The sequence below is a fragment of the Megascapheus bottae genome, chromosome 12 (assembly GCF_031878675.1).
Source record: "Megascapheus bottae isolate mThoBot1 chromosome 12, mThoBot2.hap1, whole genome shotgun sequence".
Classification (NCBI taxonomy): Eukaryota; Metazoa; Chordata; class Mammalia; order Rodentia; family Geomyidae; genus Megascapheus; species Megascapheus bottae.
In genome coordinates, this window is record NC_143520.1 from 8,686,588 (window position 1) to 8,712,692 (window position 26,105).

Consider the following 26,105-nt stretch of genomic DNA (forward strand, 5'->3'; position numbering starts at 1 on the left):
TTCTACTGGTTAATTAGAGATTAGAATCTCACAGACTTTAGTGCCTAGGCTGGCTTTGAATCGTCATCCTCAGATCTTAGCCTCCTGAGTAGCTATGATTACAGGTGTGAGCCACCAGCACCGGCTAATGTTATATTCTTTTTTTTTTTTTTTTTTTTTTTTTTTTTTTTTTTGCCAGTCCTGGGCTTGAACTCAGGGACTGAACACTGTCCTTGGACTTTCTCAAGGCTAGAGCTCTACCACTTGAGCCTCAGCACCACTTCTGGCTTTTTCTATGTATGTGGTACCAAGGAATCGAACCCGGGTCTTCATGCATGCTAGACAAGCACTCTACCACTAGGCCACACTCCCGGCCTAATGTTATATTCTTAACCACTCTGAAGGGTGAAAGTTTTTTAGATACAGCCAAACAACTGCTTGTTACTTTTCATGTTTGTGTCTGTATATAGTTATTATATACATTTTTTTAACTGAACTTCGTGTAGCTTTATTTTAGATACTATTTTCCCTTTCATCACAGGCGACATTGAATAGTTAGATATGCTGGAGAAATGGAATTCTACCAGATGCAAATTTGTATGGCGCAAAGAAGAAACTTTATTCTTCCTATCTCTTACACAGTAGACTCAAAACTGTAGCTAGTTACATATTTCTGCACAGAAATCATCCAGTTTTTCTAAGACATTCTTGAAAGCAAAAGTATGAAAAAGATAACTTTGTTCTATCACTACGAGCTTACTTAGATGAAAATATATTTTACCAACAGATGGGATTTCAGTCAATATAAGATAAATCATTGGCAGAGTTTAAAAATAGCCCACTGAACTGGGAGTGTTGTGACCTAGTGGTAGAGTGATTGTCTAGCATGCATAAAAGCCTTGGGTTCAATTCCTTGGTACCACATACAGAGAAAAAGCCTGAAGTGGTGCTGTGGCTTAAATGGTAGATTGCTGGCCCTGAGAAAGACTGAGCACAGTGTTCAGGCCCTGAGTTCAAGCCCCAGGACTGGCCAAAAAAAATAGCCCATATGCTCTGCTTGTATTGTTCTTAAACTAATATCGAATAATCAAATGGTAAAGTTATGAAAGAAGTAGTTTATATAGATTAACTATATTCTGGAACACATTAATTTTGATGGATTATGCTGAGATTCTGATCAAAATTGAATAAATACTAGGCAAGCATTCTTACCACTAGGCCAAACTCCTGGTCTCTGGTTTCCTTTTTATCTTGTTCTCTGTTCTTCACTCTCTGATTTTGCTGTGTATCTCATACTGGCCTCAAACAGTCCATGTAGCCTAGACTGGCCTCAAAATCACAGTTCTCTTGCTTCAGCTTTTCTAGTTCTGGGATTACAGGCACTACATCCCTCTTAGATTTTTGTTTCTCTTATCTTCAAAGTAGAAACTTTCATTCTTTTAATGGTTTCTCTTAATTATATCACTAAAAGCTAAAGATAAATTTTTTATCTTAGCCATTTGACAGAGTAAAGGCATTTCCTATTTTAGGAGCACTAAACTACCAATATAAAAATTCTTAGTAGAGCTGGATCCTAGTGACTCATGCCTATAAAGATAGCTACTTAAGAGGCTGAGATCTGAGGATCACAGTAGAAAGCCAGCTGGGACATGAAAGTCTCTGAGACTTACCTCCAATTAAGTGCTAGCCTTGAGTAAAAAAGCTCAGGGACGGGCTAGGAATTTGACTTAGTGGTAGAGTGCTTACTTAGCATGCATGAAGACCTGGGTTCAATTCCTTGGTACCACATACATAGAAGAAAGCTAGAAATGGTGCTGTGGCTCAGGTGGTAGAGCTCTAGCCTTGAAAAAGCCCAAGAAGAATGCTCAGGCCCTGAGTTCAATCCCAGGACTAGGGTAGGGGTTGGGGAGAAGCTCAGAGAGGGCATCCAGACCCTGAGTTCAAGCTCCATGACTCACACCTTGGGGGACTGAGATTCATGGTTCCAGGCCAGTGTGGGCAGAAAAAGTACAAGACTCCATTTCCAAAATAACAGATAAAATCAGTTGGCAGTGTGGCTCAAGTAGTGGAACCAGCTAAGCAGTCAAGCTGATGATGATGAGTTCAAAACCCCAGTACAGGCAAAAGAAAAATTAAAATTCTCAATAGTAAATGAAAATTTGAATGGTAGTAGTATCCCAGCACAATTTCAATGCTTTTATTTTTTACTATTTTCAAGAAGTGTTTTAAAGCTGTTTTTATTAATATGAAACTTACTTTGTTTTTCAGTGTCCTTGCCATGAAAAAGAGGATGTGATAAGTTGTTCAACTTATGAAATTCAAGTTGCATGTGAATTCAGCCAGGTATGTGAACAGTAGTTGGTATTTTTCAGCTTCTGTTATTTGTATTTCATATAAAATTGTCATAGGTTTTACTAGATGATTGTCTTTGTAGTGTATCTTTGAAATATGTTATTGAAAGCTGAATATGATATTTCAGATAACATGAACCGAGGTAAATGAGCCTTTGAAATTACCTAGCTAGGGAGTGGGTTTGTTTATTATTTGCTGTAACTATAGGCAATCAAATCTAAAATATTCTACTGTTGTCTTTCTCTGTTCCCCTTACTAAACCATACAGGACTCCAAATAGTTATTTCTCAAGCCAGCCTACATTGTGTCTCTGGCAATTAATCAGTTAAGAGTTTCTATCTCGTAGAGACCTTTCCATTTAGCCTCACCTTAGAAGACCTTATGTATCTAGGTTTTATGCTATTGTAATCCTCCAGGATAAGGAAACAAGAGCTTTATGTGATTGTTGTTCTTAATGTACTATGTTATTTTTCTTCTCTTTTGTTCTTTGGTTAATATCATATAGTTACTGTATTGACTTTGTTACCTGGAATATTGTATATACATTTATTTATTAATTTGAAATAGGAAAGGGAAGGGGTAAAAAGAGTTTCTGTCTCCTAATCAGGACTGAATGCAGCAGTAGGCTTCCACTCCCAATAAACTAACTTCGTTATCTACCCTTGTCCAACTTTGCAGTGTGTCAGTTTGCCCTTGAATTCCAATTCTCTGATATAGTTATAATAGTAGATGATTTCAATTTGTTCAGACTTTTTAAAATAGTAACTATTTACATTGTATTTATGTTGTAAAGATAGAAGTGATGACTTCCAACCTCTATGTTGAACCAGAAACCAGAAGTTCAGACCATTTTGTCCCCAAATCTCTTTCGATGCAATTTATGACTGAGAAAGGAGTCAAAATTCTCTTCTCAGACTTCACAGATTTTTATAAGTAAGGCTACTTATGACTACCTAGAACTTGAGTATTCTCAGTGATTATTGTATTTATGCATAAAACATAAAGTAGTATCTGCTGTGAACACACTTTTTTTTTTTTTTTTTTGTCATGGGGCTTGAACTCTTGGGTTTTTTTTGTTTTTTGTTGTTGTTATTGCACTGCCCTTGGGCTTTCTCAAGGCTAGAACTCTACCACTTGAGTCACAGCACCATTTCCAGCTTTTTCTAAGTATGTGGTACCAAGGAATCGAACCTCGGTCTTTGTGCATGCGAGGCAAGCACTCTACCATTAGGCCAAAATCCTTGTGGGGCTTGAACTCTTGGACCTCGGCATTATCCCTGAGGTCTTTAGCTCTACCCCTTGAGCTACAGCACCACTTCCTGTTTTCTAGTGGTTAATTGGAGAGTCTCGCGTTCTTTAGTGCCTGGGCTGGCTTTGAACTGTGATCCTCAGATCTCAGCCTCTTGAGTTGCTAATATTACAGGTGTGAGCTACCTCGCCCAGCTCACACATGGATTTTTTTAAGTATATAAATGCTTTGCCAAAATTTTTGATAAATTAGGAGGAAACATCCTAGAATGCTGGTTTAAAAAGAAAAATCCTTACCTCAGAAGGCTAGGTGATGATTCCAGCTGTGCTACCAATAGAAGATTAGAAATTTGAGGGTTTGAAAAGATCAGCAATAAAGAGAGACCCCTCTGATGCAACTTCAGGCCTAAATATGGTGAAAGTAAATAAATAAATAAGGCATTTACGTTGTATCAGGAATTTTAAGTAACCTATAGTGATTTAGAGTATGCAAAGGAAAGGATAACACTTTTTGTATTAGAGGACATGGGTATTTGCATATTTTGATATCTATATGAAATCCTAAAACCAATCCATCATGGACTGTATTGTTTTATCTCCTTTATCTAGGAGCATAGATTTCTGGAGGCCAGCATCTGTTTCTTTTATTTTTGTATATACCATCAAGATTTTTCAATAGCATATAAAGAGGAGTAACTTTCAGAAGATATTTAAAATTTTGGTTTTAGACAAATTCGTATTTTGGAAGAATAGCATAGATATTATTTGACAATAGATAAAACCATTTGACAATAATTTTGGACTGAAGATTAAAAATCTTGCACTATTTCTATAATTATATATTATAGCCTCATCATATAATTATATCCTCAAAAGACTGCCTAGTATGAATGACTGAAATGTGTTTATTTTACTATGTGTTTATTTTCTATTGAACTGGATATTTTTTCTGTCAAGCAAATTATATATATTGCGTGGATTTGTCTACTTTCATAAAAGTAAAGTAGAGGATAATTAAAATGCCAGTGTTTTATTTCATATCCACATAGAAACATTACTAAGGTTAGTGAAAATTATATCTTGAGATTTATATTTGAAATTAGTCTTCATTTAAAAATATATATCCCTGGGCAGTTGTGGCTCATGCCTGTTAGCTACTCAGGAGGCTGAGATGTAAGGATTGTTGTTTAGAGCCAGCCTACACAGTTAAGTCTGTGAGATTCTTTGTCTCCAATTCGTTACCAAAAAGCTGGTAACTGTGGTTCAAGTATAGTGATAGCCTTGAGCATCCAGGGCCAGAGTTCAAGCCCCAGTGTACCTCAGAAGCAGAGACATCAAGGTTCTGAGTTTCAAGTCAACGTTGAGGCCACAGAATGAGAGTACCTCAAAGTGTTTGTGAAGTATAATGTGTGTGTTTTATACAATATATATAGTGTAAAGCATTTCACTATCTCTTGGTTTTTGTTATAGGCAATACAAGGACCTGTGGAATATGAGTGATGACAAACCCTTTCTATGCACTGCCCCTGGATGTGGCCAGGTAATATATTTGATACTTTAAAAATATCAATTACTTTAAATCATGATGTGTTCCACTTATTACAACAGAGATGATGGAATGTAAGGATTTTCTTATAATCTTCAGGATTGAGTTAGAACAACAACAAATAACCATGAAACTTTAAAAAATTATTTTTCTTCAGTACAAGCTAATGTGGGGTAGTAGAAGGAGGGTATTTTGTAATTGAAAGGTGGAAATCATGATATAAAAATTCCAAGATTAAAAGTATATTGATTTGAAGCTGGGCGTGGTGGCTCACACCTGTAATCCTAGCTACTCTGGAGGCTGAGATCTGAGGATCAAGGTTCAAAGCCAGCCTGGACACAAAAGAACCTGAGACTTTTATCTCCAGTTGACCTCTAGAAAATTAGGGCTTGGCTCTAGGGTAGGGCAGTAGCCTTGAGCTGAAGAGCACAGGGACAATGCCCAGGCCTAGGGGTAGGGTGTAGCTTTGAGTTGAAGAGCTCAGGGACAGCACCTGAATTCAAGCTCCATGACCCATAGGGGTGGGGGGAAAGGTATATTGATTTGACTGATTATGGTGAAAATCATTGATAAAATGCCTGCTTTGAAATCAGAGATATCATATGTAAAGATACTGTTTTACTTATTGAACTCATATGAAAATAACATTTACCCCTAAGAGTATGTCACTAATATATTAATGTTCATAAGTCTAACACTGTTGATATATAGCATGTATTGGAGCAGTTTCAGAAAAGTAATATTTGACTTTTTAATAAGTCACTCAGCTATTAATCTTTGCTATTATCACAGTCTTAAAATAGCTATAGACACTAAGGAAAAAACAATAAACTTAACATAGTAAAATCATAAAGTACTTAAATATACAGACTATAAATTGTAAATATTAAAGTACTTTGTGGTTCTTATTTTGCTTAATTAGTATTTCAAAGTGAGATAATTGACATACAATATTATAATTGACATATTCTTATAGTATACTATTTAGTGTTTTAACATACTTTACATATATATATTTATATGGGCACCTTATATAGGCTTATGAAACTTAGCACTGTCAAAATAGTGAGTTACAATATTGCCACATACTCATCTGTAGCTCCTTTCACCCTTATCAATCATTGCTCTGGCTTTTATGACTATAGTTTTTTTATATTTTGTAGAATTTTATATAAGTGAAATAATACTGAATATACATTTGATTTCTTTCATACTGCATAGTATTATTTCTCAGTTGACTTAATTTACTCTTGACATAACTAAAAACCATAGACTGGGGCTAAGTAATTTGTAAACAAAAAGAGATTTAGTTAGGTCACAGTTTTAAACTCTCAAAGTTAGAGGGCCACATTGAGTGAGAGTTTTCATAGAAGGAATCCTGCAGAAATCTCTAGACAGGATTGAATATCATCTAAGACAGAGCAAGCTGACTAATTTAGATCTCTTTTCCTTTGTTATAAAGCTAACTGCATCATAAAAAACCTATCATCGTGACCTTATATAATTCTAATTACTGTCCTAAGGCCCTGCCTTCAAATACTATTAACAAATTACTTTCAGGATTAAGTGTCTATCACATGAATTACATGTCATATGATTAATAAATAATTCCTTTTCATTTCACTATTTTACAGTTATTCATTCATTCAGATTTTAGTTTAACACAAAGAAAGTTGATATGAATTAAGTCTTTGTATGAACACATACAGAAATGTATAATGTAATCATGTGATAGATCCATGTTTAACTTTTCAGGAAATTATCAAGTTGCTTTCCCAAACACACATTTCACATTCCCATCACTAATTTATGAGTTTAACTATGGCATATCATTGTCAGTGTTGGTATTGATAGCCTTACATTTTTATCATCTTTATGTGTGGAGATCTGTATTTTTCTTGTTGGTGTTGCTTAGCTCTCATTTATTAATGTAACTAGTAGCTGTACATAAATACTTTGTATAGGTCTACTTAATTGTTTTCTTTATCATTTTCATCTTTTGTTGTACAAAGGTGTTTCAATAATTGGTATTTCTTTTACTTTCTCTTTTGAGTGTGTTTGTGCATACACAGTACACATTTCTGGCTTTTTGATGTTTACTTGGTGATAAAAGTCCCACATAATCTCTGCCCAGCTGGCTTCAAGCATGATCCTCAAATCTCAGCCTCCTGAGTAGCTAGGATTACAGGTGTGATCCTCCTGGCTGTATATTTAATTTTTGTGTGAAGTATATTTTCAGATCTTTGCATTATTATTGCTTGAATCAGCCCTTCACTTCCATAGTAATATCTTTGGATGAGCAAATGTTCCTGATTTTAATAGTCTAATAATTGTGACATTTTTCTCTTACAATTTTTGTATTCTGTGAGTTGTATAAGAAACTTTTACCAGGCTGCAAGTTTGGTCTAGTGGTAGTATGTATAAAGCCTAGTATTATAAAGGCCTGGGTTCGATTCCTTGGTACCATATATACTGAAAAAGCCAAAAGTGGTGCTGTGGCTCAAGTAGTAGAGCGCTGACCTTGAGTTGGAGAGTTCAGGGACCACCCAAGCCCAAAGTTCAAGCCTCACTACTGGAAAAAGAAAAAAAGAAAAAGAAATGTTTACGTATGCTTACATCAAAAATGTATTTTTTTTCTCTGAAGGCTTGTTTTTTCATTTAGGTCTCTGTACTATCTTGAAGTAATTTTTGTGTCTTTCTTTGCTAATATGTTTTTTTTTTTTTTCAACTTGTTGAAAGATTCTTCTTTCTCCTCTAAACTACTTGCTTTCTTTCTGGAAAATCACATGATATTTTACACATTTCTGGGCTTTTATATTCTGTCCTGTTTACCACTCTAGCAGCTCTTATTCCAGAATCTTATTGTCTTAATCCCTCTACCTTTGCAGTAAGCATCTCCAGAAAGTTAAAAGACGTATAATTTGTAGATTCCATTGCAACTAGAATTCTAGGTATGATTCTAGGTTCCAACAACCAGATTTATTATTTCTTTTTTTTCATATATTTTTCATTGTAATTAATAGAAGGGTTACATTATATTCACCAGGTAGAAGGTACATTACTTCACAAACATTGATACCCTTTCTCATGTCTTGGTCCCCATTTCCCTCCCCCCACCCCTGCAGATTTATTATTTCTAATATGTAAGGTCATAGTTTAATTTCATGAATTTAGTACTGACTTAAATGGGAAGAAAGTTTATATTATTGAATTTATCCATTTTGCTAGTTTGAATTGAATGAGCACATAAGACTATAATTCCTGGATTATAACTGTTATTCACCTTCCTGTCACTTTAACAAAATACTTGAGATAATAAACTTAGAAAGAAGAAAGATTTATTTTGGCTCACTGATTTGTAAGTTTCAGTGTAATTGATTACCCTGTTACTTTGAGCCTGATACAGGAAAGCCCATCATGGTGGTAACAGAAGGTAGAAAAAAAACAAAACAAACAAACAAAAACAGCTTATACTATGTGCCAAGGAGTGAAGGGAATAAGGAAAAGACTGGAAAAGACTGGAGGCCCTCAGTCCTCTAGCAACCAAAGAACCCCTCACAAAGCTCTCTCAAAAGATTCCACACCTCCTATAGCACTTTCATAGGGAACAAGCATTTAACCCATGGATTTTTGAAGGGATACTCAAACTGTAGCAACAGCTAATAGAATATGCTTCTGCATATTGACAGTTTTGCTATTTTGTTCTGAGTGTTCTTGGAGACTTGGCTTCAAATAAGTCCTTACATGATTTTTTTTTTTTTTGGTAGAAAATCGTCAGAATGGGTTTTGTTGTCCTGTGATTAAACCCTTACTAATATACTAGTACTCATTATTATTATTATTATTATTATTAACTTAAATGTACTTAACTAGATTATTAAATAGCCAGGCACTTGTGGCTGTAATCCCAGCTACTCAGGGAGCCTAAGCTCTGAAAGATCATGATTTGAAGCCAGTCTGGGCAGGAAAGTTCATGTAACTCTTATCTCCAATAAACTACTTAGAAAGTCAGAAGTGGGGCTATGGCTCAAGTGGTAGAGTGCTAGCCTTGAGCCCAACAAGTTTAGGAATAGTACACACACACATATATATACATATATACATACATGCATAGAAGATAAACTGATTGCTGAACACTTTGTATATGTATATGTGTATCATAAGAGATTAAATTCTTAAAAGACATTAAATACATAATATATGGAAATATTAACAGGATAGAATTCTATTCAAGATTCCTCTGAGTTCAAAATAGCATTCTTCCCATTTCCATCTCCTAATATTTTATTTATAATATTTTAGCAATCAAAATTTTGTAACCTTATAAAAATAACTCCCCTATCTACATAATTTTATTTTGATATTAAAATATTAAAGAGAAGGTTGAGAGTGAAGAAAAGAATGAGAAAACAACTTTTGGGCAGTCTAGTATACCATGACAGGTTAAGATACAGCAGCCAGTGAGGGAAATTGAGTCCAGGAAGTTAAGTAGAAAAGAATGTTTCAAAATTAGTTATATTGTTAATAGGATATTAGAAATACAAAGATTCTTACCAAACTGGATAAAAAAAAATAACGTAAGTACAAGTAACAACTGTGTGAAGGGAATGGGATGAAGGAAGGGAGAAATGGGAACTAAAAGTTGAGACATTGTAAGACAGCTCTTTATTGGACTGTAGCTTAAAAGAACAATGGATGGAGTAGCTAGAGAAGGATGTAGAGCTGAAGATGGAGCTTTTTGATTGCCATGCATGTCAGTATAAGAATATCTCAGCATATTTGTCACCACACAAAGGGCCGTTGGAGGAGTAGAGTCCAGAGTCTCTATGATGGATGTAGTCCAGCGCTCAAGTGGAAGAACTGGCCTTAGATAGGATAATATAGGTCAATTATTCATAAGAACTGGGGGGAAGAAGTCTGGAAGATTTGAGTAAAGAAGAAAGCACATCAAAATTTAGACATACATGCATTCCTTCACTACAATATTTATTTCAAAACCACACTTCTGGCCTGATGCTGTTGACTCATGCCAGAAGTGATAGAGTGCTAGCCTTGAGCAAGAGAAGTTTTAGGGACAGCACTCAGGCCCCAAGTTCAAGTCCCAAGGATTTTCACCAGAAACATTCACTTTATATTGCTACTCTTCTGTTTTATTGGGAATTTCTTTGCTTTGATGTCATTCTCATTGAAGATAATTTCTTTGTGCTGGGATATAGCTCAGTGGCAAAGCGCTTTCCTAGTGAGTGCAGTGTCCTGGATTCTATCTCCAATAACCCCCCCCTCAAAAAAAAAAGGAAAAAACAAAGACAAAAAAGCAAATAATTTCTCTGGCAAAATAATTGAACATTACAACCTCTCTGTTTTAGAGAAGTGATATAGATGAGTTTTAGTCTAAAGTCTCAGTGGACTGGACTTTGGACTTTGTCTATTACTTCCTATATTGAATAGAATTTTTCAATAATAAAAAAATAGTAAAATATACTATTTTGAAGGCTGAAAACTTAATGATTCCTCTTTACTACACTAGCTAGAAATCGGTATAACCTGGATACAAGTAGAAAAACAATGGTCTCTTAGGAAATTCTGTAAGAGTAACAGAAGTTTGCAAACAGATTTCTCAGATATCTGTGCTTGCCTTAATTGCTCACAGTAATTTATTATGGGAACAATTAACTTTGATCCCATTTGTTATGTTTTTCTACCTTTTTTAGCCTTTTAAGAAAGATGAGTTACCTATTCCACAGTTACCTAATCTACCAAAAGCAAAAAAACCTTTCCCGTTGTTTGTTAGGCTATATAATGTCTTGTTCTTGTACATACCTTATGGGTTTTGCTTTGGGTTGCTTTGGGTTTGCTTATTATATGAATTTAGTGTGTTGATATTGCTAATAATATGATTATAATTTTTTTTTTTTTTTGCCAGTCTTGGGCTTGGGCTCGGGCTCAGGACCTGAGCACTGTTCTTGGACTTTCTCAAGGCTTAGCACTCTACCACTTGAGCCTCAGCATCACGTCCAGCTTTTTTCTATGTATTTGGTACCGAGGAATCAAACCCAGGTCTTTGTGCATGCTAGGCAAGCACTCTACCACTAGGCCAAACTCCTGGCTCCTGATTATAAATATTTTTAGAAAACATATTGTTTAAATAAGCCTGTTAGTTTAACCAGGAATCATCTCAAGTATATTCTGTATGACAAAGCTCTATTTTAGCATGTTTTTAATTGCTTTATTAGTATTCGTTGAAAAAAATACATATTGTATGTGTAAGTATCCCTAGTGACTATTTAACCAGAAAGTTTTCTTGTTAAAAGTAAATAAACTTTCTCAGTTGATAGTCAAGGTCAAATTCACATATATAAAGGGCCAATTTTGGGGGCTGGGAGTTTGGCCTAGTGGTAGAGTGCTTGCCTAGCATGCATGAAGACCCGGGTTCAATTCCTCGGTACCACATCCATAGAAAAAAGCCAAAAGTGGTGGTGAGGCTCAAGTGATAGAGCTCTAGCCTTGAGAAAGTCCAAGGACAGTGCTCAGGCCCTGAGCTCAAGCCCAGGACTAGCAAAAAAAAAAAAAAAAGATGATAAAATAAAGGGCCAATTTGAATGTATTTTGTCCTTCACATTGGAAATTATATCAGTCTGTATATAAGCAATGTAATCAATCCCTTTATAAAAGAACATTTATATAAATTTGATCTATGAATCCTATAAAGGAATTTATACTGCTTTTATTTTTCTTAATACCTGTGTGATCTCATATTTATTGTAGTCCTTCTTGCTATTTTTATTTAGGAGAATGGTTGATGTTTGTTTTGTTTTTTGTGGGTCATGGGACTTGGCACTGTCCCTGAGCTAGGTGTCCCTAGGCCTAGGTGTTGTCCCTGAGCTCTTCAGCTCAAGGCTACCACCCTTACCCTGGAGCCAAGCCCCACTTTCCGTTTTCTAGAGGTTAACTGGAGATAAGTATCTCAGGTCCTTTTGTGCCTGGGCTGGCTTTGGACCTTGATCCTCAGATCTCAGCCTCCTGAGTAGCTAAGATTACAGGCATGAGCCATAGCGCCTGGCCATTTTTATGTTTTATACAGAGTAAATGGTCTATACCAAAGATGGGGGAGAGAGAGAGAGAGAGAGAGAGAGACAGACAGACAGACAGACAGACAGACAGACAGACAGACAGACAGACAGAGTATTGGGATTGGGGTTGAACTTTGGGCTTGGATGCTTTCACTGAGCTCTTTTGCTCAAAGCTAGTCCTCTGCCACTCAGAGACACAGCTCTACTTTCAGCTTTTTGCGGTTAATTGGAGATAAGAGTTTCTTTTACTTTTCTTGCTGGATTGTCTTCAAACCTTGATTCTCAGATCTCAGCCTCCTGATTATGTAGGATTACATGTATGAGCCACCAGCCTCCAACTACAGGTAGTTTTGATGTTTAAGGCATGAGATCTTGTGGTTACTGAGGTATATCACCAGCCCTAGTCACTCTTTGATTTGAATATCTATGATTAAAATCCAAACAGAGAAGGTAGTGGTCTAATACAAATCCTAGAACTTTTTCCAAGTTCTTTTAATCTATTAATTTGTCAACTTTGCAACTTAAAAAGTAGATAATCTGGGCCAGGAGTTTGGCCTAGTTGTAAAGTGCTTGCCTAGCATGCACAAAGACCTAGGTTTGATTCCTAGGTACCACATACATTTAAAAAAAGCCAGAAGTGGTGCTGAGGCTCAAGTGGTAGTGTTCTAGCCTTGAGAAAGTCCAAGGACAGTGCTCAGGCCCTGAGCCCAAGCCCAGGAATGGCAAAAAAAAAAAAGATAATCTATACCAAAATTAATTTATTTACTCATGTTTAATGATTGCCTTCAATGGAAACATACCACATTGTAAGATTCTTTGGAACCTTAAGGTATTTTTGTTGTGAGAAGTGGTACTGTGTCTCAAGTGGTAGAATGATAACCTTGAGCTGAAGAGCTCAGGGACAATGCCCAGCCCTACAACCAACAACAACAACAAAAATCAAAAGAAAAAAGATGTTTTTATTGTGTGGAATGTAAAACATTAAACATTTTAATATAAAATTATAAGAAGTAATAAGATAGCTGGGTGCTTTGGGTTCATTCCTGTAATACTAGCTACTTGGGAAGCTGAAATATGAGAATCAGAGTTCAAAGCCAACCTGAGCAAGAATGGCTTTGAGACTCTTATCTCCAATTAACTACCAAAAGCAGGAAGTGGGGTTGTAGCTTTAATGGTATGGCATTAGCCTTAATCAAGAAAGTTCAGGACCAGTGCCCAGACCCTGTGTTCAAGCCCCAGGACCAGCAAGGGGAAAAAAAAAAGCAATAAAATAATATCAGCCCTGCAGTAATATTCAGTCTCTAAGAAAAGTATTCCAGCAGTCTTCTGTATTAAAATGAACTGATTTATTTTATTGGTTGCTAATTCTTTGCTGGATTATAACAAAGATGTTTTTTATTTATGTAGTAATATAAAGCTTAATTTATTTCTTAATTTGACCAGAATGGGTATTTTTAAGGAAAATTGTTATTTAAAAAGTGCTGGGGCTGGGAGCATAGCCTAGTGGTAGAGTGCTTGCCTATAATGCTTGAATCCCTAGAGTTTGATTCCCTGGAACCACATACACAGAAAAAGCCAGAAGTGGTGCTGTGGGTCAAGTGGCAGAGTACTAGCCTTGAGCAAAAAGTGTCCAAGGGCGGTGCCTAGGCCCTGAGTTCAAGCCCCAGGACAGAAAGAAAGAAGGAAGGAAGGAAGGAAGGAAGGAAGGAAGGAAGGAAGGAAGGAAGGAAGGAGAAAGAAAGAAGGAAGGAAGGAAGGAAGGAAGGAAGGAAGGAAGGAAGGAAGGAAGGAAGGAGAAGGAAGGAAGGAAGGAGAAGGAAGGAAGGAGAAGGAAGGAAGGAAGGAAGGAAGGAAGGAAGGAAGGAAAAGAGAGAGAGGGAAAGAAAAAGTGGTAAGTAAGGGGTAGGAGTTTGGCTTAGTGGTGGAGTGCTTGCCTGTCATGCAGGAAGACCCAGGTTCAGTTCCTCGAAAAAATAGAAATTGTGTTGTGGCTCAAGTGGTAGAGCTCTAGCCTTGAGATACCTCAAGGCCAATGTTCAGGCCCTGAGTTCAAGCCCCAGGACTGGCACAAAAAAAAAGTGGTAAGTAACCTTAAGTCTAGGTAAATGCAGTACTTTCTTTGAAGGTTATTGTACCAAGAGTATATATTTCTACTCTGATATTTTTTTAATGTCCATTTTTATGGATAAAGTTTACATAAAGTTTTCTTATCTCAGGCTTTATTTTCAAATAATTTATGTTACCAGTAATATTCTAATTGGTTTTGCTTACTCTTTGGTAATGGGTCTGTGATTTAGTTGAAAATCTAGTGTGTTTATACCAATGGTAGACTTTTTTAGTTTTCAAACTGCTATTTCACTGTTAGTGGTGTTTTACATGTTGTGGAAATTAATTTCCTTATCATTTTACTATTTGATCAAATGAAAATCTTAACTATATTTTAAAACTTTTTGCCACAGCGTTTTACCAACGAGGATCATTTGGCTGTCCATAAACATAAACATGAGATGACACTGAAATTTGGTCCAGCACGTAATGACAGTGTCATTGTGGCTGGTTAGTATATGCTTTTATTAATAGCTTATATACATATTTCACCTACTATGTGCACAATTTTTGTGTATTCTTCATAAATATTATAGTCTGGTGATATTCCAGTGACATCATTTACAGTAACTGTAGGCAACATTATTTTGCCCATCACATGTCCATGTTTCCTTCTCACCATTTCATTTTTTTGTGTGCTTTTCAAATATAGATTTCAATGACAGTTTAATTAGAATCCTTGGAATATCTGTAGCATCCATAGATTTTATACTTATATGAGAACTGAAATAGTGTGGTAGTTAGTGTAAGGCTGTATTAACATGGAAAATGATCATGTTTTTACTGTTTAGAGATAGAGCAAAGTAGTATTTATGTAAAAAGTATTAAAAATGAGTCTCAATAAGGAAATCTAAATTGAGTCTGTTTTATGTGTGTGACCCCATGACCGTACCACATCATCAGAAGCAGATAATTGTTTTTCATAAAAGTGAAAAAGAAATGGACCTAATGCATGCATTGATTAGTCATTCCATGCTGATTAGCTCTCTGGTATTTAGATACATATACACACATCCATGTGTATGTAAGTATATATATTAGGTATCATTTTATATACTTAAATATTTTCTAAGTATTATAAAAAAAGAAAGCCTATATCATTTTATATAAAATTTAGAACTGTTTCTGCCTAAGTACAGATTTACATATCATAAAAAATAACTCTAGACATGAAGGTTCTTGTTTCCTACATAGTTGCTTTCTTACAGCATTTTCTTTGTAAAATTTCTTTCTTTTTTTCCCCTGTAAACTTTTAACTCAAGAAATATTTTGAAGTTGGTTCCTGGGAATAACTTTCCTATCTAATTACATTTAATACAATATAAAAATAGAGCATATTCTAATAGCACTTGAACATGTTTTACTAACATATTAAGATTAATAGTATATGATGTGTAAATAAAATGCGGGTTTATAGGATATATTTAATGATCAGTCATCATATGCATTCTGCATTTTGAACATTTATACTATATTGACTTCTCAAGTTTGACAGTTTCACTAAATATCAATAAAAGTAATTTTTGCTTGTGAATTTTATTTTTAGACTTTTCCCTCCCATAGCATAATGTAACGTAACATAGCATGGCATAACCACGAGACCCTTACTATCTATGATTTTAGAGATCATTGGAGGTTAGGGACTAAGAATAGAGCATATATTAAAGATTAGTAGGTAAACTTATGACACTAAAGGCCCTACAGTAATTCTGGTATTACTAATATATCTGAGACAGGCCAACATGGTGTCTAATATGTATGACAGATGTGTCATTTTAATATAAACATGTTTTTATATAGTAATGATACTGTTACAGTATAGTAAAAATACAATACTATTAGAGTATATTAAAAATACTATTACTCTGGGTATTAATATTAAATAAAGAGGCAAAGAAAAAATAGTAATACATACTGTAGGAATACTGTACTTATTTAACAAATGGGTATTTTATCTTAAACAATAAATCTTTCTTAACAGAGTGCTTTTTATTTAGTTTAGATTAGATTAGTGATATAACCTATAAATTGATTTCCTAAAATATATAAAATGCAACCAAAGTGTTAATGTACTACCAAAACTAAATATGAACAAGTAGCCTTGAAAATATTAAGACTAAATTATCAAAACTTGTAAATTTGCTGTTTTCCATTCAACATGGGCTTCATTTGGTGAATACATATGTATATGAATTCATATGTTAATGTACATAACATTTCAAAAAATATTTTAGGTCAGTATAGTTGGTATTTTTCCAGATAAATTATCCATATTATTTTTTGACGTGACATATATTTCTCTGAGTAATCTGATAAAATAAGATAGGTTCAGTAAATAATAATAAACAATGTCTCGTTTTTATGGCTCATGTTTTAATTTTTCTTCTCTTTACTGTTGTTCTGATACATGTTTTATATTATGCTTACTTCCAAAATAGACTATAAACAACTAACTAGAAGCCAAGCTTAAACAAAATACATGCTCTTAAGCTTCCCAAAGTTGCATTTATTTATTTAAACAATTATATTTAATACTGCAAATTAAGTGAGATGCCAGTGGTTCATGCCTGAAATCCTAGCTCCTCGGGAAGCTGAGATCTGAGGATTACGGTTCAAAGCTTGCTCAAGCAGGAAAGCTCATGAGACTGTTATCTCTAATAGCCACCAAAAAGCAGGAACTGGAGCTATGGCTCAAGTGGTAGAGCACCATCCTTGAGAGAAAAACTAAGGACAGCCCCCAGGCCCTGAGTTGAAGCCCTATTACCAGCACAAAATAATAATTCTTTAAATTTATAATCATGTTATATCATGCAATTCATTTCCTACAATTTATGTCACTCTATTCAGAGAGAAGGAGTGGACTAAGAAGCAAAAGAGGACCTTTTCAATACTCATACTGTTCATGATGTTGGAACAAACATTTAACCAAGAATTGTTTACCTTAAAGGGAGAAATCTTTTCAAAGAAATTACAACTGAACAGATCTGTTAATTTATAAAATAAAAATATAAAATACTAGTTGTATTTTAAAATATGAAATTTAAGTCTGTATGATTACTTCTCAAAATTTATTTCAGATCAGACTCCCACACCAACAAGATTCTTGAAAAACTGTGAAGAAGTGGGTTTGTTTAATGAGTTGGCAAGTCCATTTGAGAATGAATTCAAGAAGGCTTCAGAAGATGACATTAAAAAAGTATGTTGGTTAGAGATTCCCTTCTTTTTTTTTTTTTTTTTTTTTTTTTTTTGCCAGTCCTGGGCTTGAGCTCAGGGCCTGAGCACTGTCCTTGGACTTTCTCAAGGCTAGAGCTCTACCCCTTGAGCCACAGCACCACTTCTGGCTTTTTTTCTATGTATGTGGTACCAAGGAATTGAACCTGGGTCTTCGTGCATGCTAGGCAGGCACTCTACCACTAGGCCAAACTCCCGGCCCAGAGATTCCCTTCTTGAACACTTGTTTGTTAAACTTGTCATTTAAAATATGATGTAAAAATCAACGTTAATAAATTCTTTAATAAAAAAAGTATGTTAGTAATCATGAAATTAACCACAAGGTTACTTATGATGGAGAAATAATAATTTATTGTTTATGCTTTCTTAATTTAAGCATTGTGATTGATTGATTGTGAACTTTTAATATTTCTTTATTATTTGCATTAGATGCCTCTAGATTTGTCCCCTCTTGCAACACCCATCATAAGAAGCAAAATTGAAGAATCTTCTGTTGTAGAAACAACTCACCAGGATAGTCCTTTACCTCACCCAGAGTCTACTACAAATGAAGAAAAGGTTAGAAATGCTTTTGTGTAGAAGAAAAGAAACTTAAGGGGCAAAACTGGTATCTCAAGTAAAGATTTAACAATTTCATTACCATAACACATTAAGGTATTATATATATGTATATGTATATATAATTAGTATTAACCTGTAATATTTTTATGTTTAAAAAAAACTGAATAGTTATGTATTTTAGAAAGAGTCAACCTTTATAAACATTGTTTTGTGCCAGTACTGGGTCATGAATTCAGGGCCTAGGCACTATCCCTTAGCTGTTCCACTCTACCATTTGATTACAACTCCACTTCTGGCCTTTTGCTAGTTAACTGGAGATAAAAATCTCAAGGACTTTTCTGTTCAGGCTTGCTTAATCTTGATCCTTAGATCTCAGCCTTTTGAGTAACAAGGACTATAAGCATAAGCAACAACACCTACTACATTTTTTTGTAACTTTTTATTTTCCAGTAGTATCTTAAAACACAGGCACAAGTATAACTATACAAAAAAAACTGTTCATTTTTACATCCTATCCTATCTGTTTTTAAAAGTATAATTTCTATTTACCATTTTTTTCTTCTTAAACTTTTGTTTAAAACTAAGGCACAAATAGATCAATTAACCATAGTGCTACATTTGAGCTAGAGTCTTCATTATATTGCTGTCTTCTATCCCTGTATCTTATTCCACTGGAAGTTCTTCAGGAGCAGTGACATGTATAGAGTTACTATCACTAATGGTAGTAATGATTTCTTCTGAATCCCTACCTAAGAACTTGCCTGAGGCTCTTCGTGATGATGTCAGAATTTTCAGAATTTCCTTAGATCCCTAAAAGCTTCTGCCAATCCGTGCACTAAAAATCCCCTCTCCCTTTCCTTCTCCCCTTTCCTCTCTCCTTCTCTGCATCCTTGCCTCTCTCTTTTCTCCTTTCCTTCCTTCCTTCCTTTGACAGAGTCTTACCGTGTAGCCCAGGCTAGCTTGGAATTTTCTGTGAATTCCCAACTGGGCCCAAACTCAAAAGTCTTAGCAATTCCTTTTCTTTTGCCTTTTCAGCTATATGTTCAGTAGGCAATTGAAATTTTTCAGCTTCATTTATATTCTTAGATGATCACCACCATTTTGAGGTATGTTTATCAAAACTTACTATGTAGCATATGACTTCAGAAAAAAGTAACTTCTTACTAAGAATAGACACATAGAATTTAGGTTGGTTTTATTTTTCGTGATTATAAAAGTATGCAATCTTTATGAAAACCTTAAGAATCCTGATACATATGAAGGAGACAAATGACAAATTACCTATAGCCCACAGTTGAATGATTAGCATTACTAACATTTTGCAGTGGTTTTTTTTTCTATGTAAATACATAAATGTTATGCATATAAATATATGTTATGTAGGTTAGATGACTACAAAGAAAGCTCCTAGCTTATTGTTAATGATTGTACTCATATTATTGTCCTGATGTTGTTACAAACACTATTAAATCTTTTTTCATTTTGTATTTTTTGAGCTTATTCTGGAGCTTGAAATCAGGACCTGGGTGTTGTCCCTGAAGGTTTTTTTTGTTGTTGTTTTTTGTTTGTTTGTTTTTGCACAAGGCTAGTGTTCTGTTATTTACCTAACAGCTCCATTTCTTGATTTTTTTTCTGTATGTGATGAATTTGAGATAAGAGTCTCATACTTTACTGCCTGGCTTCAAACCAAGATCCTTAGATCTCAACCTCCTAAATAGCTAAGATTATGGGTATGAGCTGTTGGCTCTTGGCTTCAATTTTGTATGTGTCTATGTGTATGTGTGTGTGAGTGTGATACTTGGGTTTGAACTCTTAGCCTTGAACTTGTTAAGCAGGAACTCTTACCACTGAGCCATAACTACCCTTATTATTAGTAGTTAGAATAATGAATATATGCTGTTGGATTTATCTTTTGTTGAAAAGAGGACTACTAGTCATTTTTCTGTCCATGCTCACCTCAAACCATGATTACAACAATTCTTACCCCCCCTCCCCCCAAGTAGCTAGAATTCTGTAGGCATGAATTCCTGGCACTATGCTTTGAGATGAATCTTTCTTTTTTTCCTATCGACAATTCTAGTTTCTTCACTATTAATGGCTACTTTAATGTCATTAAAGGGTATTCCTTCTTACCATATTCTTTTTCATTAGCTTCAGAGTCATGCCAAATTGTAAAAATCTTATAACAACTCAAGTTTTCCTCCAGATCATATTTATATCATATGTTAACATGACAGTCTAGTATAATGAGAGAAGATTTAGACATTGCCTTTCAGATTCAGTGTTCTGTTGATAACAATGTCTTGGCCAGGTGTCACCGACCAAGCGACTGAGACCTGAGGATTGAAGTTCAAAGCCAGCCTGGGCACAGAAGTCCCTAGACTCTTATCTCCAAGTAACCACCAGAAAACAGGAAGTGTTGTTGTGGCTCACAGTGGTAGAGCATTAGCCTTGAGCTGAAGAGCTCAGGGACAATACCCAAGCCCAGAGTTCCAGCCCCATGACTGACCAAAAAAAAAAGAAAAAAAGATTCTATTTGTATGTTTTACTAAAATAATCATCAACCTAATTTATTTTTGGATTGAAAGGAAAACAAGCTATATTGGAGAAAAAAAACAGATTTATAAAAAAGTAAAATATTGAGTATTGAACCTTATAGTTGCTTTTAAAATGAACTCAGAGCTTACTAGGCAAATCACTCTACTATTTAGGCCATGCCTCAAACCCTTAAAATCTTGTCTTAATTTTTCATTATAATTTTACTATTTCCTTTTAAGTATTATCCTCTAATGCCTTTAAGAAGAGTACGTCCTGTTCATTAAGGTACATGAATTGATTTGTACTTTAAATGCCACCATTTCTTTATCTCATTATTAAATAGGATGTACCATTGGCACAAACTGCACAGCCCACATCAGCTATTGTTCGTCCAGCATCTTTACAGGTTCCCAATGTGCTGCTCACAAGTTCTGACTCAAGTGTAATTATTCAGCAAGCAGTACCTTCACCAACTTCAAGTACTGTAATCACCCAGGCACCATCCTCCAACAGGCCAATTGTGTAAGTGATTGGGTCAGTCATTGATTCTATGTTAATTGTTAAGTCTTTAAGATTTTCCTAAGTTATTTAATTGCCAAAATTATGACCTTAGGGGTGTGTGTGTGTGTGTGTGTGTGTGTGTGTGTGTGTGTGTGTGTCTGTGTATCTGTGTATTTGTGTCTGTCTGTGTCTGTGATACCTGCATGGTTTAATTTTTAGAACATAAATATTTTGTATTAAAAATATTACCTAATAGTTTGGAAAATAAAAATCTAAAACTTAGTTTAAAAAAACATTAACCTAGAATGTGAATTTAAGATGGACCTTTTATGGTATTTCACACACATGAAAGAAGTTACTTCATCACAAGATGACATTTTTTTTACTTCTTTCAAGTAGATCCTGAGACCTTTCTTTTTTGTTCATGTTTTCTTTTTGTTTTTGAGAAAAGATCTTGATATGTAGCTTAGATTATTAGCCTACATCTCAATGTAGTCCGGGCTGGCCACACTCGCCTTGCTCCCAAGAGCTTTCTGATAAGAATTTTTCTCATTACATGAATTGGAAAGTATCCCTAGGAAATCTACAAATTTCCTTTTTTTAAAATCTACATAGATTATACATGTAAGATAAAAATAATTAAAAATTTTAGTTTGTTTTATAGTGTCTAGTATTGTTTTGTAGTGTCTAGTATGATTTTTAAATCATAATACGAGTAAATTTACCTTTTGAGAGATGATTGGTGTAGATCTATTCCTTATTTTTTTTTTTCCTTAGTCCTGTGCCAGGCCCATTCCCTCTTCTATTACATCTTCCTAATGGACAAACTATGCCTGTTGCTATTCCTGCATCAATTACAAGTTCTAATGTGCATGTTCCAGCTGCAGTCCCAGTAAGTTGGAAATTTAGATATTTAAGTCTTTATTACAAAGCTGGTTTTTGTAATGAGGATATAGTTAAGGCTACATGATTGACCTTTTCTGTTTGTTAAACTGAATTTAATGAAATAGTTATTAGTGGTAGGTAATATTTACTGATATCTATGGTAATAGAATATACTGTTGAAAGCTAAGCTCTGCTGGCTCATACCTGGAAACCTAGCTACTTGGGAGATTGAGATCTGAGGATTACAGATAGAAGCTAGCCCCAGTAGGAAAGTCACTGAGACTCTTATCTTCAGTTTACTACTTAGAAAAGGCTAGAAGTGGCACTGTGGCCCAAGTAGTAGAGCTCTAGCCTTGAGCACAAAGAGGCTCAGGGACTGTGCAAAGGCCTTAAATTCAAGCAAAAAAAAAAAAAAAAGAATATTGAAGGCAAACATGTAGGAAATACTTGTCAGCTAAGTACTGGTGTCTCATGCCTGTAATCCTAGTTGCTCAGGAGGCTGAGATCTGAGGATCACAGTTTAAAGCCAGACCAGGTAAGAAAGTCCATGAGACTTATCTCTAATTTTCCATAAAAAAAAACCTGAAGTGGAACTGTGTCTCAAAGTGGTAGGGTGCTAGCCGTGATCAAAAAGAGCTTAAGGACAGTGCCCAAGCCCTGAATTCAAGCCCCATAACTGACGAAAAAAAATTTTTTCTCCCTACTTCCAGCTTGTTTTCTGTATTTTTTGTTCTAAGAACTATATCTGTATTTGATCCATTGCAAATTGAATATCTTTGAATAATTCAAATATTTCAGATGTCTGATATTTAAAAAGACATTTTTAGTAGAATTCTGTCAAAAGAACTGAGGTTTGGCTTTATTAAAAATAAGATTGTTGGGTCAGGCTTGCCTAGCATGCACGAAGACCTGGGTTCAGTTCCTCAGTATACTTCATACATATAAAAAAGCCGGAAATGGTGCTGAGGCTCAAGTGGTAGAGCTCTAGCCTTTAGAAAGTCCAAGGACAGTGCTCAGTCCCTGAGTTCAAGGCCCAGGACTAACAAAAATATTAAAAATTAAAAAAACACCTTTAGAACAATATGTCATCTTTACTTTTTTTCCAACTAAAACCAATAGAATATTTTTTATCAGACCTATTTCCAGAGTATATCCTAAATCTTAACTCTTTAAAAAAAAATCTGGTTGTATCACTAGTAAGTCATCATCTTTCACTTGTATTGTAATACTTTTTCTTTCAGTGTTGGGAATTGGACCAAGAGCTTCAAGTATAAACCCTACCACTGAGTTTTAGTCCTCATCCCCTTTGTTTTCTTATAACAGACAGGTCTTACTATGTTGCCCATGTTGGCCTCAAGTTCATAATTTGAGGCTGAGTCCTTGGTTTCCCAAATTGCTAGAACTATAGGACCACAACATCTCAACAGGCTATTACTATCTCTTCCTTACTAGACTTTTCTTAATAGACTGCTTCTATCTCCAGGATTTTTATTAAATCTTACCTCAAGTTTTTTTTAATCTCACAGATATATATTGCTGTTTGATATGCCACCATTTTTGAAGGAAGAAACATTTCTTTCCTTGCTGTGTTAATGAAAGTAACCATGAAGGAAGAGATAAGTTTTTTTTTTGCCAAAGTCAAAAACCAAGCTGAAAAAAATTGTTCCAGATTATTATGAGAACTTGTTAGAAATGATTAACTTGTCACTGTGCTATATATTAGTACACCAAAGAACTCATAAATTTTACAAATTTATATGCATATTTTAGAAAAGTGGAGTTAATTGTTAATTAGTTCTTGTGCCGCATTGTTACAAGTTTTGAAGTCCTTAAGTGCAAAATGAGCTAACAGATGTGCGAAAATGTTTTCATCACCTTGAATATTATCAGTTTGTGTAAGAACGAACCATTTAAAAAGAAATTATGAAATGGTATCTTAGAGAAACTGATGAACTTTTGGAAGTCCTAGCTCAGGCCCGAAGGCCCTGAATTCAAATACCCAGTACAGTAGGCCGGGGGTGGGGGGGGAATAACTTTTGAATGTTAAGTCAGGATGTGATAATAATAAAGATTTGGTGTAAAAATACAATCAACTGGAGAAAATGTAATTTTAGTTACTTATTTTACCAGTTTTGTGGCTTTGAACTCAGGGTCCAGGCACTGTCCTTGGGCTTTCTCGAGGCTAGTGCTCTATCACTTGAGCCATAGCATCACTTCTGGCCTTTTCTGAGTATGTGGTACTGAGGAATCAAACCCAGGGCTTTGCACATGCTAGACAAGCACTCTACCAATAGGCCATGCTCCCAGCCCCCAAATTTTATTAAAGTTTCAAATTATTATAATAGTCATTGTGCAAATAAAAAATAAATATCATTTGAGAATATTCTGTAGAAACTAATATTTTTGATATCTTTGTACAGCTTGTTCGCCCAGTCACCATGGTGCCTAGTGTTCCAGGAATCCCAGGTCCTTCCTCCCCTCAACCTGTACAATCGGAGGCAAAAATGGTAAGCAAAATTTTATTCTACACATTTATTTCATTTTTATTTGTTTTTTAATCTATTATTAAGTAGTTGTATGAAGACATTGTACAATTTGTAGTTGTACAGATTTCCTAAGGTTATGAGTACAAGGCTTCTTGATCAGTGTCACCCCTTCCATTGTTCTTCCCTACTTTCCCCCTCCTATCCCTATCTTCAAGTTATTAGTTCATTTTTTTATATAATGCACATCATATATAATGACCCTTCATCCTTCCATTCTTGTTACTCCTTTTTTTTGTCTCCCTTTCTCCCCAAACAAAATGAATTGAGGTGTTGTTTGTTCCCCCATTAAAGACCTTCCAACTTAGATTATAACTTTTTATAGTTTTGAATTCTATTATAATGTAGAAAATTGGAAAAGGAAAGTTCTATTAGTATAGTGACTGATACTGATACTTTAAATGGATGAATTACTGAAGTTCTACTTCTAGGAATTATTTATATAGTTTTAGCTGTGAATAATCAGTCTGCTACTCATCTGGTGGTTGCTGGGGGTATTAAAGCTGAAACTAGATGTGATCATCTGAAGACAGTATTGAGTGAATGATTTTAATGCCAATGGGGCTTAATGTTGGTCAGTCTAGTGGGACAAAATTGAATGTCTTGTAACCTTTCAGTAGAAACAAAATTGGTTTACTAGAAAGTTGTACATGATTTTGGAATTAGCACTTTTAGAATCCTAGTTCTGCTAATATGTTAGGTTATCATTTTATCTCCCTGCTAAAGTAGGAATGTTTACTTCAAGGCCTCTTCTGGAGAATAATAGATTAAGTAACCACATCATTATCTTACGGATCTATCCCAGAAAGAGTAGTGCTAATAATTTATTAAATAAGTGGAGCTGTTAAAAAAGAATTTTTAAATAATATACACATTAGCAAACATTGTATGTGATACTTAAAAAGAAAATTATATTTTTCTATTGTTTAAGAGAATGGGCTATAGATTAGTAACTGGAAAATTTGGTGGTGGGGGGGTGTTGGGTGTTGTCTGTCATAGTGCTTGAACTCAAAACCTGGGCACTGTCTCTGAACTTCTCTGCTCAAGGCTAGAGTTCTACCACTTTGAGTCACAGCTCCACTTCCAGATTTCTGGTGGTTAATTGGAGATAATAGTTTCACTCACTTTCCCGCCTAGGCTGGCTATTCATTCACTACCCTTAAGCTACCTTTTTTCTAAGATTGAATTTTTTTTCTCTTATCATGCAAACATTAGGCTTTAATTTCACTCTTAGCCCCAAATCTCATAAGCTAACTTTCTTTATAGAAGACTAAGTTGCTCTTTCATTCTTTTCTTTATTATTTTTCCATTGTACCAATCCTGGGGCTTGAACTCAGGGCATAGAACCTGTCACTGAGCTTTTTAGCTCAAGGCTAAGTACTCTACCAGTTGAGCCACTTCCATTTATTTTTGGTAGTTCATTGGAAATACGAGTCAGACAGGATTTCTTGCCCAGATTGACTTTGAACCACAGTCATCAGATCTCACCCTCATGAATAGCTAGGATTATAGGCACGAGCCAGCCACTGGCGCTTGGTTTTTCTC

At 35.0% G+C, this 26,105-nt stretch overlaps 1 protein-coding gene across 2 annotated transcripts in view; it reads left to right on the plus strand.

Annotated features, from left to right (window-relative positions):
* Nucleotides 1-26,105, plus strand: part of Atf2 (activating transcription factor 2) — a 78,847-nt gene that overhangs the window by 18,150 nt on the left and 34,592 nt on the right. Inside the window, exons 3-10 of one of the 2 annotated variants that reach the window (XM_090342600.1) lie at nucleotides 2,248-2,322; nucleotides 5,050-5,119; nucleotides 14,655-14,751; nucleotides 17,379-17,497; nucleotides 17,962-18,090; nucleotides 20,975-21,153; nucleotides 21,910-22,024; nucleotides 24,438-24,524. In XM_090342600.1, the coding sequence (XP_090198726.1) occupies nucleotides 2,291-2,322; nucleotides 5,050-5,119; nucleotides 14,655-14,751; nucleotides 17,379-17,497; nucleotides 17,962-18,090; nucleotides 20,975-21,153; nucleotides 21,910-22,024; nucleotides 24,438-24,524 (828 nt within the window). In that variant the 5' untranslated portion in view covers nucleotides 2,248-2,290. The remainder of the gene's footprint in view (nucleotides 1-2,247; nucleotides 2,323-5,049; nucleotides 5,120-14,654; nucleotides 14,752-17,378; nucleotides 17,498-17,961; nucleotides 18,091-20,974; nucleotides 21,154-21,909; nucleotides 22,025-24,437; nucleotides 24,525-26,105) is intronic. The other variant, XM_090342601.1, reaches the window with a different exon arrangement.